Source organism: Gavialis gangeticus, unplaced genomic scaffold (genome assembly GCF_001723915.1).
Source record: "Gavialis gangeticus isolate Ggan-Ray unplaced genomic scaffold, GavGan_comp1, whole genome shotgun sequence".
NCBI lineage: Eukaryota > Metazoa > Chordata > Crocodylia > Gavialidae > Gavialis > Gavialis gangeticus.
The window spans coordinates 2,568,970-2,583,910 of record NW_017729018.1 but is presented as its reverse complement, the minus strand read 5'-3'; the positions used below and the strand labels follow the sequence as shown (position 1 = coordinate 2,583,910).

The 14,941-nt window shown below is 48.5% G+C and overlaps 2 protein-coding genes across 2 annotated transcripts; one reads left to right on the top strand and one right to left on the bottom strand.

Moving 5' to 3' along the window:
• Positions 1–34: 34 nt before the first annotated feature.
• On the top strand, positions 35–8,235 carry TTC5 (tetratricopeptide repeat domain 5). Its single transcript, XM_019513217.1, has 10 exons — positions 35–135; positions 2,868–3,000; positions 3,818–4,029; positions 4,207–4,357; positions 4,671–4,762; positions 5,003–5,059; positions 5,537–5,683; positions 5,775–5,989; positions 6,252–6,396; positions 7,327–8,235. The coding sequence occupies exons 1-10, from the start codon at positions 88–90 to the stop codon at positions 7,444–7,446; spliced, it is 1,320 nt and encodes a 439-aa protein (XP_019368762.1). The 5' UTR covers positions 35–87; the 3' UTR covers positions 7,447–8,235.
• Positions 8,236–11,089: 2,854 nt separating this feature from the next.
• Positions 11,090–12,706, bottom strand: LOC109295035 (olfactory receptor 11H6-like). Its single transcript, XM_019513694.1, has one exon. The coding sequence runs from the start codon at positions 12,216–12,218 to the stop codon at positions 11,283–11,285; it is 936 nt and encodes a 311-aa protein (XP_019369239.1). The 5' UTR covers positions 12,219–12,706; the 3' UTR covers positions 11,090–11,282.
• Between the last annotated feature and the right edge of the window lie 2,235 nt (positions 12,707–14,941).

The window sequence follows — 14,941 nt, the reverse complement described above, 5'->3', positions numbered from 1 at the left end:
CTTAGGTGTCCCTGTGGCTGCAGACTGGAGCCTCATCTCTCTGGCTGTGATGTAAGAGGAGGAAGAGGAGGAGGAACTGGGGCCAACATGGCAGAGGAGGAAGAAGAAACCCCCCCAGCCTTGCAAGCTGTGCAGGTAGCGGCATGGGGCGGCTGCGGGACTTATGCACCAGGCAGGCAGCACTGCTACTCCTGGGGGGTGTGCACCCACAGCAGGCAGGGGAGAGCAGGTCTTGCAGGCACACAGCAAGGGTTTTCCTGCCCTCCCTGGGTCCTGGCAGCAATGTGTGCAGTGCAGACCAGCAGGCACGGGCAGGGGCTGGAGGGGTGGGTACAGATTGCAAAGAGCTGGGGCTGAAAGCAACCCTGGTGCTGTCATTTCCAGAGTGGCTCTGCTGGGTGTGCTGCTTGTTGGGAGGGAGGGAGGAAGGGAGAAAAGGCGTGTTTGCACGCACAGCACAAGCCTCTCTGCTCCGGTACTCACTGTTGGCCTGGCTTTTCCACCACACATCCACTTTTGCTTTTACATTTACAAAAGCACTTGTCTTCCTTTATTACTGTGCAGCTTTTAGACTCCTTTAGTGTGCCTCCAGGAGTGATGCCTCATTCCCAGCTCATGTGTCACACCTCTGCACACTCCTCTTCCCCACACAGGGACTTGCATGCCTTCTAATTCCTCCCCCTGCAACCCCCCCTGGCTCTCATCACATTCCTGTGCCTTATACACAAATCTTTGTCATATTCCTACCCCCAGCTTTATGCTACTTTTTAATTTTACAGTCCCTGGCTTGTTAACCTCTCCATTTTACTATCTTTTCCTGACACCAGTTCCCCTTGCTCTCTCTCAGCAGTTCTGAGTTGGATTACTGCTGTGTGTCACTGCAGTGTCTGGCACAATGCTGGTGTTATAGGGTCTGTTTAGTACCTGTGCCAGGTGCTACATAGACTGAGGGGTCTTGATCTCTGTCTGGGTCTGTGCAGTGCTGCACAGCAGGGGTGTCCAACCTGCAGCATACATGCCACACGTTGCACAGGCAGCCTTGACTTGTGGCACATGACAGGTTGGAGAATGGCAGGAAGCAGAAAGTAGGACAGCAGAATGGGCAGGGAGCACAAGGAAGGGAGGAAAAAGAAGAGCAGCAGATTCAGCAGAGGAGTTGTACTCAGGGAGCGTGCAAGGCCAGTTTGTGGTACACCTGCCAAGAAGGTTGGTGCCTGCTGAACAGAATGGGAGTTGTGTTTTCAGTACTCGTTGGTACAGCACCTGGCACAATGAGGGCCATTGTCTTGGTTGGAGTATGCAGTGCTTGCCGTAACTGGAATCAGGTTAGGGCGCTGATCTTTGGTGAATACTGCTACATTACAAACAACTAATGATGGAAGTGACAGCGACGTGAATGTAATTCTTTGGGGCTGTCTTTCAGGTGGTGAGACTTGCATTTCTGACTTGCTGGTGAGACTTGCATACATCTGACTTGGATCAGATGTATCCACTGAGCACTTGTGCCACAGGTTGATATTTAACCCATGTTCAGGCCCTTCTATTAGGTGTTGTGCAGTTACAGGATGAGAGACGATTCATGCCCCAAACAGCAAAAAGCCACTGTTTTCATCTGTCTCAGACTAGGTGCCTTCTGGTTTTAAATGCTAAATGAATCATAGAATCATAGGGAAAAACAGGCTGGAAGGGACTTTAGGAGGTCTTCTAGTCCAACCCCCTGCTCAAGGCAGGATCATCCCTATCTAAATTATCCTGTACAAGTTTGCCTAACCTCAGGGTATCAAATATACAGCCCCTCTGGCTTGAACTACCAGGAGGCCAGGGAATTTGGGAACATGTCCTGCAGTGGGTTGGGTCTGCCGCAGAATGTGCACCTTGGTAGGCATTGCCCATAGTGACGTATGCAAGCAAGGGCTGTGCCTGCCACTTGCATTGCCTCTAGCACAGCAAGTGGTCAGCTGGCCTGTGACTGCTTGCCCTGCAGCTGCTGCCACTGTCTCAGTTACTGTTGTCACCGCCGCCACTGCAGTTGCGTCTGCTGTGGATGCTGCTACATATCCAGCCTGTAACAAGCCCTGCAGTCTGGATCTGGATCTGGGTCAGGGCATGGGGTGAGTCTGACACCTCTGGTCTAGCTTGCGTCCTGCATACTTAAGGGACCGCCTCCTCCATTATGCTCCTTCATGATTCCCAAGGACAGCTGAGAACGACCCATTGCAAGGACCACCTATGCCCCAAGTTCAGTTTGCTCAAATGTGGGAGGTAATTCTCAGTTGTTGCTCCTCAGCTCTGGAGCTCCCTCTCACCCACTGATCCTTTCAAAATCAGTTGTAAGACCACTTTATTTGGGCAGGCTTTTAGCAGGTGAGGTTAAGCTTAGGTAGTCTTTGGGGCATTATTTTACCTGTTTTATGCTTTTGTTGTTGTAAGCCACTCTGAGCCTTTTTGGGGAGGCCTGCATAGAAATCAAATCAATCGATCAGTCCTAAAAACCTCATCACACAACTCCCAGGCACATTACCCAGGAACACCAGAAACATGCTAAACTACCACATGTAAATCAGGGGGACAAGGACACTGACAGGGTCCTGCTAGCACAGAATAATTTGGTGACTTTTACTGGAACGTTATGGGTGCCCCTGACTTACTTAGATCCCTTGAAATTCCAAGCCAAAGTGACTTGCCTGAGATCTGCTGAGAAGACTGTGGCAGAGCTGGAATTTGAACGCAGGTCTCTTGAGTCCCCATCCAGGGCTTTGACCATATGGCTTTGGGTAGCCATGGGCTTCTGATGAGTAGATGTAGGTTGCTAGTGTTGTCCTTTCTCCCCGTCACGCCCCTTGTCTATCTGTCACTTGTCAATGAAGGATTTGGTTGACCGCCTCTACTATTTCCGGGATCACTACTTTGAGAGCCACAGTGTGGAAGACGCTGGGAAAAAGCAGAAGGATGTGTTGGAGGAAATGGAGAAGATGCTACAGCAGATGAAAGAGATAGAAGGTAACAGGGTAAAAGAAGGAAATGTGACTCTTCTTCTAAAGGGAAAGGCCCTATTGTCCTAGTGTTCACACCTCTGAGCCAACCTCTCACTTTGGACAGATTGGAGCCAGCACCCTCTGGACCAAAAAGGTCCTGAGCTGTATTTCCAATACCTCTGAGCCAGCCAATCTCCCAACCCTTGGGAGCTGGTTGATCCCTCTGCCCTGAGGCCTGATCAGAGTCGTGACCCAAGTTGTAACCTTTTTGTGAGTCAGTGTTGTATATACCCATAATGCTTTGTACTCATGCTAAGTTCTTCTCTTGACATATACCAGGAGTTAAACTGCCCTGGCCTCTGCAAAACGTACCACAGAGAAAGGGATTTATGTTCTCGTTGTACACCCGTGACCAGTAAAAATTATTTGTATGCCTGGAATTGTGGAATATTTATCTTTTGGATAAAAGCACACATGAACAAGCTAGTTCTGTTAGATTAGGAGCTGTTAACAGGCTGGCTTTAAAAGGGCTTGTGCAGAGTTACATCCTGAACTTACTCCATCACAATATGCTGCAGCACCTCAAAGACCAAGCCTAATAACACACCCTTTATATTGTTGATTGATTAAGATTCTTACCATCCTAACCAGTAAGCTAATCAGTTGCAGTGAATTGATCTTTCAAACTTTGATTGATAAATTAACTAATAATTACTGGTAACATATTGGCTTTTTTGTATTGTATTGATTTATTTTTTAATCAAATTCTTGGGCCTGGTTATCTGATGTTGTGGACTCTCTAAATCTCAGTGACTGATAGGCATTGTTTTTGTCTGTCGCAGTTGCTCCCCAGGATCGTGCTCAAATGCTGATGCTGAAGGGGAAGGCTTTGAACGTGACTCCCAGCTATAATCCCCAGGCTGAGGAGCTGTTGTCCAAGGCTGTCAAGCTTGACCCCAACCTGGTGGAGGCCTGGAATCAGCTGGGTGAGGCCTACTGGAAAAAGGGTGACATCACAGCTGCTCACACATGTTTCTCGGGAGCCCTTGGACATGTAAGTCCTACCCCTTGGGATATGACCATGAAGGGAGAAACCAGCTGAGCCAAGAGACTGGGTGCAGGTGTTTGGGTTAAGGGACTGATTTTGGAGGAGACTGGCGTGGCTGAGAAGAAGGAAGAGGAGGTTGTGCTAGGTTACTGACCCGTGATCCATGTTGCTCTGCCCTCACAGTGTAAAAACAAGGTTTCCCTACAGAATCTCTCTATGGTGCTACGGCAGCTGCGGGTAGAGAGTGTGGAGCAGCATGCCCAGAATGTTATGGACAGTGTCCGGCAGGCCAAGCTGGCTGTACAGATGGATGTGCGGGATGGTCGCTCTTGGTGTGAGTGTCATCCCCAGCATGCTTTTTAACTTCTTACCCTTCTCTTTAATTTGGGGGAGAATGATATACCCAGTTCTGTTTGACTGTCCAGCTCTCCGTCTATTGCAGCTGTGTCCATCCATGTTTCCATCTGTCCATTTCTTGTTATGTCTATCCCTCTCTTCTCTCCATCCATCCATAGCTGTTTAATCAGTGCACCTGTCTAGCCATCCATGCCTCTATTTGTAATTACTCACATATGTCCATCCTTGATGCCTTCAGTTCATCTGCATCCTATCCTCAGCGCTAACTCTTATGTCTTTGTTGGTTACAGACGTCCTGGGAAATGCCTATCTCTCACTGTTCTTCAATACAGGCCAGAAACCCAGTATCTCTCAGCAGGCACTGAGTGCCTATGCCCAGGCGGTAGGTACTGCATCTTCTACTTGTGCTAGGTGGGTGGTGTACTGCAGGGAGCAAATCAGGGCTCAGTAGGTCATGTCATTCCCAAGGGAGGCTAAGGTATAGAGAACATGGCTGGACTCAGTAGGAACTCTCTACTAAGAATCAGGGCTAGTTTGAATGCCCTGGCATCGTACTAAGAAATTCTGTGCTGTGGGGCATGACACAGGGGGTGCTCTGACATTGATTCCCTCTTCCCACTAGGAAAAGGTGGATCCTACAGCATTCTGTAATCCAGACCTGCACCTCAACAGAGCAACGGTGAGGTGGAAGGGAGCGGGTCAGGGGGAAATGTGATTGAAAAGAATGGGAACTGGTTGTCTGGTTAGAAAGAACTGTCAGTTTACGCTCTCTTTCTCGTGGTACCCTGCTGCCATCTACTGAAAGAAACTGCCCTGCTGAGTTTGCAGGGGTGTGGAGGATGGAGAAGGAGGGGCTACTGTGGGCAGAGCAGGAAAGTATAACTGGTTGGCACTGAGGAAGGATGCAAAAAGTCTTACTTCTTAGCTTCTTTCTCCTTAACCTACTAGACCCCACTGCTGTCCCAGAGGTTGGGTAAAACTCAGAAGCCCCCCATTACCTTAACAAACTAGGCACCACTCTATTGTTAAAGCTGTGGATCAAACCCAGGAAGTTCTGGTTTGTAGCCCTCCTATTCTAACCTGCTCAACCTCACAGCTGTCCTAAGGTCAGGAAAACAACTCAGTGACCCCTTCGGTTTTGTTTCTCTTGGAGCAGTTATATAAATATGAGGAGAATTACATGGAGGCCCTGGAAGGGTTTTCTCGTGCAGCAACCCTTGATCCAGCCTGGCCTGAACCTCAGCAGCGCCAGCAGCAGCTCCTAGATTTCCTAGAGCGGCTTACCACCCTCCTGAAAAATAAGGTATGGCGACTGGCCAGTTCTCTGCACTTGCCTACCTATAAGAAGTGACATGACTCAGTTGGTGGCCCTAATATGCCCCCTTTCCCTGCAGGGTAAGGTGAAGGGTAAAAAGCTGCAGAACATGCTGGGAAGCTTGCGCCCCTCCCAGCTGGGTCCCTTTGGGGATGGGCGGTACCAGACATCTGCAGGCCAGAAGGTGACCCTGCAGCATCAGCCACTGAGCGCCCTGCAGCCAGGTGTGAACACTGGCACCGTGGTCCTAGGAAGAGTGTTGTTTAGTCTCACCACAGAGGAGAAGGTGCCCTTGTGAGTACCAGCCTGCTTGCTCATTGGTCCGGAGCACCTTTTCTCTTTGTCTCCACCTGTCTTTTAGCTCTGTCTGTCTCTTCATGAATTCATGCCTCCTCAGCACTGTTCATCCATCCATCTATCCATCCATCCATCCCCATGCCTCCTTGGCACTATCCATTTGTCCATAGATTTTCTCCTCTGCATCCGTGCATCCTCCTCAGAGTTATTCTTTTATCTTCTCTTCTCCTCTTACACCTTTTTTTCTGTTTTATGACAGCACCTTTGGCCTGGCTGACTCCGAGGGCCCCTGCTTCGCTGTCACTGTTTATAACATGGTGCAAAGTTGGGGTGTGCTTATTGGTGATTCAGTGGCCGTGCCTGAACCACACCTCCAGCACCACCACATCCAGTACCAGGGCAAGGTGAGCATAGTACTTTGTATAAGTCAGTGTTTCCTCCTTTTTTGCCCTCTGTGGTGGTAGGATCCATAGCCCTTGCTGTGGAGGAGGTGGGATCTGGGAAACCTAGTAACAGCAGAACAGGCAAGGGTAGAAATAGGACTGTAGCACTTAGGTGACTTAAGGGTTAACACCCTTCCCTTCCCATGCCCCTCTCTTCATTTGGCATTATTCCTTTCCTTGTAACAGTGGTGGGAGGCACAAATGAAGGCAGGACTTCATTATTTCCAGCTGTTAACCAGTCTCCTGCAGGGATCAGGAAGGAAGTTTAATGGCCTAGGATCCTAGATCCTCCTGGATGATGTTATGATCCCTTCTAGCCTTAAACTCTGTGAACCCATGACTTTCTTTGTTCCCTGCATCACTTCCTGTGACATTAGACCTGAGTTAGGGGCCTTTATCACAGCCCAGTGTGGGAATGTGCATTTTCCACATCCCTTTTCTATAGCCACAATGAACATGACTTTAAATTGAGAGAGAGAATTTCAGTTTCTCACGTACTTCATCTGGTACTCCAGTGTCTGTCCCCAAATTAAATGTAAAAGAATTCTGCTAGCTGTGATCACTCAGGATGGAAAACGTTAACCACAAGTCTGTTTCCAGAAAATAGGCACAGGTGCCTGGGGCACCTCATTTCTCACTACTGCATGTCTTCTGATTCTCTCTAGTATTGGAAGGACTGAGAACTCTGCTTTTCTTTTTTTTTTTTCATAGCTGCCCCAGGGCATATGGGCTTGAAACTGCCATTGGTAGGATCCGAATTAGACAGTAGTTTAGCCAAATCTCTTAGCTGAGTTGGAAGATTTCAGCTCAAGTCATAAAAACAGCCACCAGTAGAGAATCAGAATCAACAACCCACCTCTGCATAATTGTTCTCTGTCTCTGTGCCCACAGACCTTTGATTTCCCTGGGATCCGTGTAGAGACACCACTTCTCCTAGTGGTGAACGGCAAGATTCAGGGATCCCACACCCAGGCAGCAGCTACCTTGGCATACCAAGCACAAAGCGAGTGAAATTGTGGGGTGGGGAATGGCGGGGTAGCTCGTCCTGTTGATGGTGCCAAAGCGATTGGATTTGTTGTGCTCTGCTATTTCTGGGTGATGCCCAGAGGCTTGATGTCTCTGAGAGGCCTGTGTAGCCATCAGGATACAGAGAATTTACAACAAGGTAACAGGAGCAGAGAACGGGGCCATCTCCCCTTCAAACTAGGGTAGCTGGGATAGCAGATAAAATCTAGGAGCTCAGAAGGGCACAGTCTTCCCTATGGAGAGCTCAGTCTTCCCTATGGAGAGGGGCTGAGAGAGTTCTTCCCACCTTTCTCAAGACTCTGTGTGCTCCAGATGATCTTGTTCCTCTGACATTGAACCTCATTTGTGTTCTCCCTGTGTGTACCCTGACAAACCACCCCCAATAGCTAATCCTGGGTTTGGAGATGTCCTGAGGGGACTGGGGCAATCCCTTACAAATAAACCCAGATTTCTTGTATCCTCATGGCTGCCCTGCCCCACATTCCCTTTTCTTTCTGCATTCCCCTTTCTGTCTCAGTTCTGCTCCTTTTTGATCCTGTTTGGTCTGTCCTTTCTGAGGCAAGTTTGTAAAAGCCTTGTGACTTTTGGCTACTCGGCTGCTGAGAGTCATAGGGTTGGATTCCTTTGGATCCTTGGAGACTGGGTCTTACCCAGTCCTCTCCTCTTGGTGTATATAGATTAGTTCAGTATTTATTTTGAAAGCCTTGATCTGTTTTATAATTTTATATGCTTTTGGAGTTTTTTTTCTAATGAATAAAATTTGTTTTTGATGCAGCCTGGAGTCAGAGTTACATTTGTTTATCCATCCACAATCCCTGTGCCTCCCCATCACACACCCATCTTTGCCTTTTCCTCTCCTCATTACTCATCTCCCTTTCTTCTTAGACTTTAATTTTCATGATGTGCTTATACCACTAGAGCAGTGAGTCTCAACCAGGGTGCCACAGCAACCTGGAGTGTCCTGAGGTGCTTTTAAGGGTGTTGTGCTGTTAGGCATCTAGCATATTAGCACTATTAAGCATGCAAACAGATGAACCCAGAAATTTCAAATAGAAATCCAAGTGTTGAAAGCATTTTGTCTTGTGGTCTTTCTGACTTCTTTGCGACAGGAGAATTGGGCTCTTATTTTTCTGTAGGCAAAAAAAACAAATGAAAACTAAAAGCTAGCATTCACCAAGCAGTGCCTTGAGTCTGAACAGTACAGACTCACTGATCTAGGGAAGGTAAATTCAGATGTACCTGAGATGTTGGGGGCTTGCTGTGGACATTCTGGGGGCAGCCTGAGATCTGAGGTAAGAGCAGGTCTTGAACTCGCCTCCGAATCAATAGCATACCACCTTCATTGCTCTAGGACTATGCTCCCCCCATTGTTGAACATAGTAGTTTAAATTTGGAGCAACTCCACTGAGCTTAATTAACTTAAAGCAGGGTGAAATGAAAACATAGTTTATTCCAAAACATGGTATAAAACTCCTTTTATTATTTTCCTCCACTGATTTTTGCCAAGATTTCCCATATGTTTCTGTTATCCCCACATATTGTCAACATTCCTTATTACAGATTTCTTCCCCAACTTCTGTTCGCCTTGAATCCAAATACATGCCACGATTTTCAAAGCAGTGCAAGGAAATGAGGTGTCTAATTCCTACAAAAGTCAGGCATCTGTGTACTTTTGAAAACCCCACTAGCCAGCTTTCTGCATCCTTAGCTACTTAAGTTACTTTTAAAAATCTGACTTTCCAGAGCCCATACTTTCTGCCCTAGGATTTCAGGATGGGCAATTCCCAAGTGCTAGATAATGTGATATAATGCTATTGATTTTTGTAAGAATTTTTTGGTTTGGCGGGAGGAGGGGGTCAAATTACCCAAGAACACAAGGGCTAAATGTTTTCAAACCTGAGGGCTTGGAGCAAGGCTTGAACTCTATAGTTCTATCAAGGCATTTCAGGTCCTTTGCTGGCTTGTTCTACTATTCTGAAGTGGTTGGAAATTTTTCCACGTAGAAACATGCCTTCAAGGTTGTAAAGGATTACTCATGGGTAAATAAAACTTTTTCAGGTAAGGTATGGTTACACTTCTGGGCCATTAGAGCTGCCGCTTGCCTGGAAAGTAAGTGGTCTTCTGCTCCTCTAGACAATTAAATCCCTAGAGCAGTTCAGATCATGTGCTCGAGGACTAGGGATGTTCCAGGTTGTAGCCTAAGCACCTTGTGTTGAGTGCCAAAGACTTGAGACTCCATGCAACAGTGAGTCTAAGGGTTTGTCAAGCTGGGGGCCTGCTGCAGGCAGAGCTAAGGCAACAGATCCCCTTAGTGGAGATGTAGTGCATTGCTACAGAAGGTTTTTTTTCCTGCCAGTGTATCTATACTACTTCCCATAACCCAAACTGCCAGAAGACTACTATCAGCAAGGCTGTATCCAGATGGGGGTGGAGAGCAGGGAAGGCAGAGCTGTAGCAGTTACAGGGCTGTTTCTTTTCACATCTTCTAGCCAAGGTAGTTACGTCAGCAAACTTTGTAGTGTAGATCAGCCCTCAGCTCTGTACAATGCCTCTCCTGTGTAACAAGTGGGTTGCTTCTTGGCCAGTTCCACAGTAGAGGATGTGCTTTCATGAACTTGCTACTGACTGGCTGGGGTTGTTTCTGGGGAGGCCAAAGTCTGAAGAGAATGCAAAGATTCAGTAATCCTTTTCACCCATAAACAGCTCTGCTAGCGCCCCTTCTGCTTTCCTGTCCCTTGGTTTCCCACACATAACTCTGCCACTGTCTTTCAGCGTTGACCTTCTGCTTCTTGCTGCCCTACCCGTGTTCTCCCCCAACCACTGAGTTCTGAGGCTACACCTTGCTCTTGACCTGTAGTCCCCACCTGCCATATTCCAGTTCCAGGATCTGAACTTCAGTTCTCAGGAGATGAACTAAGCTTTTGCTAACTTTATTTTGAGCAAGATGTGTAAGGAGTTGCATTTGGCCCCACCTCTGCAAGTAGGAACTGACAGCAAGCTCAGCTCAATTCTTTAATTGGCTCCCCACGGAGCACAAGTTGTTAATAACCAAACTATGAAAAAGTTCAGACATCAGCACAAAATAATTATTCCGAAGAGATTCGCACTGCTTTCTTTGCCTTATTAAGCGGCTCTAACTCCTGCAAGTGAGGGGGGGGGGTAACCCTCGATACTGTCAATCCCCTAAAATTAATGCAGTTCAGACAGTGGGTTTATGGCCCAGTGATCAGAATGCTGGACAGGGAACCAGGATGCTCAATTTGTTTTCTCATCCTTGAGAAGAGAAAGCCAGGGAAGGGAAGGTTGTGGGTTACAATAGAGGGAGATGACCAAGAGTTGTGGCCTCTGGATTCTGATTCCAGTTGTGAGAGGAGTGAGGTCTACTGCATATGAAAGTCTAATGTTACCATGATCTGATCCCAGCTGAATGTTTTCTGGAGTCAATGAGAGCATTACTTGACCAGCTTCAGTTAATGGGATAACAAGGCCCATTTAATACAGGGAAATGCTTGCACAGTTACAGAAAGATGGGGGCCAACACCTCTGCATACACAGTCGATATAAATTTTCCACACGCTGCAATCTCCAACCTGTGTGTCGTTCCCCGCCTCCCCCCAACAAATGCATATACTTATTGAGCGCAGCAGTAACGAATATAGGTACTTCACTTGTGTTCCACTTGTAACCTCAAACAAGCTTTTTTTAATATTGCCCCAAGGCCAGATTGGAGTTGGTGTCCCTTAGAGGCGAAATGGCTTGGAACCCATTCACCACTTCCTGAGCCAGCCAGTCCCCCTGCCCTGAAGCCAGATTCACACCTGTTACCGGTCCCCTAGCACTGTGTGCCTCAAAGCCTCTTTCATCTCCTTATTTCTCAGGCTGTAGATCAATGGGTTGAACAGTGGAGTAACCAACACATACAGAAGGGACACCTCCTTCCCGCTGTCCCCAGAAGCTGCTGGGTTGACATAGGTGACCATGATGGAGCCGTAGAAAAGACCCACCACTGTGAGGTGGGAGGTGCAAGTGGAGAAGGCCTTGCGTCTTCCAGACCCCCGTGGCAGTTTCATTATTGCCCTGAGGACCATCACATAAGAGGTCAAGATGAAAAGGACAGTTGAGAAGATGATAGTGGAAGTCACAGCAAAGAAGCCATGTTCAATCTGGGGAGCAGGGACACAGGAGACAGCCAGCAATGGAGCAGGGTCACAGACATAGTGATCCAGGATATTGGGGCCACAGAAGGGGAGGTGGGAGATGAAGATAATGGGGGTGGCGAACCAGAAGAAGCCACCAACCCAGCAGAAAGCCACCAGGAGCAAGCAGGCCCTCTGTGACATGAGGCTGGGATAGCGCAGGGGGTGGCAGATGGCCAGGTATCTATCTAAAGCCATGGCTGAGAGGGAGAAGCATTCAGCAGCTCCCATGGAGAAGAAGAAGTAGAACTGGAAGAAGCAGGCATGAAAGGAGATTGCATCGCCCTGCGGGGTTGGCAGGTCTGAGATCATCCGTGGCACTGTGGATGTGACATAGCAGATCTCCAGGCAGGAGAAGTTCCCTAGCAGGATATACATGGGCAAGCGCTGGAGGCGGGAGCTCTTGACAACAGCCCACATGATGCACAAGTTGCCTGCTAGTGTCAGGGTGTAGACAGAAGACAGGATAGCACAGAGGAGGATGCGACTGGTGTGGTCCAGGGATGAGAAGCCCAGCAGGATGAACTCAGTTACATAGCTGGTGGCATTGTCTGGATCCATTAGGAGGACACAAGCCTGAAAGAGAATGATTCACAGGACAGCTAGGGTCTGTTCATGGTTTGAATTCTATCTCTGGTTGGTAGGAGTCTGCACTCCTCCTGGTCTTCCACCAGCAACAGAAGTGGAGTCGTGTGCAGTGGTTAAAAGTTTGTGGAAGAACAGGGGGCAGCAGTCTCACATGTGCAGGTAGACTTGCATTCACAATCCGATGGGGTTTCTTGACCAAGGTGCAGTGATTTTCCTGTTGGTACTAGCTTCTCAAAGGCTCCTGGCTAGAGGATCTTCCTCTTCTGTTCAGTGTCAGAACAGTTGCCAAATTTGGGGGAAGGAAGGGACTTTCCTCCCTAGGTCACACTGGGATGGACTGAGGGTTTTTATCTTCCTTGGTTCTGCACAGCACCATCCTTTTCCTAGGATCTTCTTACCTTATGTTACCCAATTACTCCCATGGTGTTGCAGCAGCAAGGCACTGACACTTCCCTTTGCACTGTTGTTTTTTAACTGCTATGCTAAAGGGTGTTTTTTTGCATCAGGTATAGTTCTCTGCAGTTATGGTAAAGGAATCAGAGCACTGATTTGGGAGAATTCTTTGGTTAACAAATAATCTGTAAATTCAGGGACTAGATTTGATGGCCCAGGCAGCTCCTTCCAGTCCTCTGTCTCCATGTTTCTATATTACATTACACAGGCCACATCTACGTTTATTAATCTGCAGTTGTTACTGTGCATTTAATTTAGCACTTGCTTAATGAAATGTGCAGTAACTATAATTACTGCACAGTAGTGCCAGCAGACTTTTTTTTGTGATGCTTACTGTGCAGTAAGCTAATACTACTGTACATTAGCATGGTTTTTGCCCAGCACACTACTGTACAGTCTTATTAGGCTACTGCTCATTAAGCATCTCATGGAGACATGCCCACAGTTTACCTGTCCATGTGGGATGTGAGACTTACTTTGGGATTACCATGTGTGGGATACCCTTCCTACTGGATAAATATCCTGCACTGAAGCTCGACCAGTCATTCGTCTTGGGGAATGGATTTTGTTGGCTTCCCACAGCTAGATCCCCTCCTCTGTGCTAGTCACAACAGATTATAGAGCAGTGAGTCTCAATCAGAGTGCCACAGCACCTTGATCTTTTTGAAGGTGCCACACAACATTAGTATTGTTTGGTGTACAAACTGGGTTCATCTTGTAAATCATGAGATTTCAAATAGAAATCCATAGTTGTGGTCTTTCTGAGTTCTTTGCAACAGAAAAAGCTGCCCTATTATTTTCCTGTAGTCAAAACAGAGAGTGAAAACTCAGAGTTGGTATTTTCCAAGGGGTGCCTTGAGTCTACCTAGGGGTGCCTTGAGTCTAAAAAGGTTCAGAACCACTGTTCTAGAGGCACCGAGGGAACTGGTGGATGTCTTTCTTTCTCTGCCCTTTGGATCTAAAACAAAATTGACCAGATAGTTCTGGCATCACTTCTAGGCAAAGCAAAGCTGGCTAGAACTGGGATTTTCAAAGTCACTTCAGTTGCTCAAGTATTTTTGAAATGCTTCATAGGCATCTCTATATCAGTGGTCTCCAACCTTTTTATGGTGACAATCCCTTTTTGCAAGTAAAGGGCACCCCAGGATCGACCGTGCCCCCTGCCCCTTCCCCACGCACCCCTGGATCACAGAGTGCCCTAGACCTGGCCAGGCCAGATCCCACTTCTGTGCCACGGCTGCACTGAGCCGCACCCACCCAGCAGCCAGAGGATCATGGTGTCAGGCCTCAGCACAGCCGGGTCTGGAAGTCTGTGTCCAGGGTCATGGGGGGAAGAGATGCTCCCACTGCTGGCCACAGCCTGGTGGAGGCCCCAGGGGCCTGTGGCCCCCCCCCCCCCATATTTGGGATGAGGTGGCTGCTGCTGCAGGCTGCCCACTGTGCCCCCAACACAGGGTGGGGGGGCATGGGCCCCCATAGCCTCCACCAGCCTGCACTCAGTGATGGAAGCCCCCCCGCCTCCCCACACCCCTGGATGGGTGGATCTTGCCAGACCCAGCTGGGCTGAGGCCGCTCCTATGAGAGTCCCCGCTGCTGAGCTGAGCCATGCCTACACATGGCCAGCTGCAGCGGGACTCGAGGTGCAGCAGCAGCCTCCATCACCTCTGCAGAGATGGGGAGGGAGCCCCCCACACTTCTGGAGGAGCCCCTCCCGGGCTCCAATCCTCCCACCACCCAGCCAGGCTGGGACCCCACTTACCTTCCCCTGCTCCTGGCTGGGCTGCATAGTCATCTGCTTACCGCGGGGGCCTTGATCTGGCCCCCACCCCTTCCCACAGATTGACCTGCTGGGGCTGGAGGTGATGGGTGTGTATATGCCCAGCTGTCCCGCCCCCCAGCCCAGGATCTACCAAGAGAGGCTCCAGGATCTACCTGTAGATCAGGATCCCCAGGTTGGTGACCACTGCTCTATGTTATTAAATGCTTACACTAAGGCCTTACTAGACGGGGAACTGACAACTGGGAAACATGGCAGAGAAGCTCCATATAAGTGCTTCAAGGACACCCTGAAGAGGTCCTTTTCTGCCTGTGGTATTGAGCACAAACTATGGGAAACACATGCTGCAGATCATGGTGCCTGGAGGCTCCAAATCAAAAAGGCAACAGCCCTCTTTGAATGTCAGCACAGAGCCAGCATCGAGCAGAAGGAGGAAAGATGCAACCTGATCTAGCAGCAATTAGCC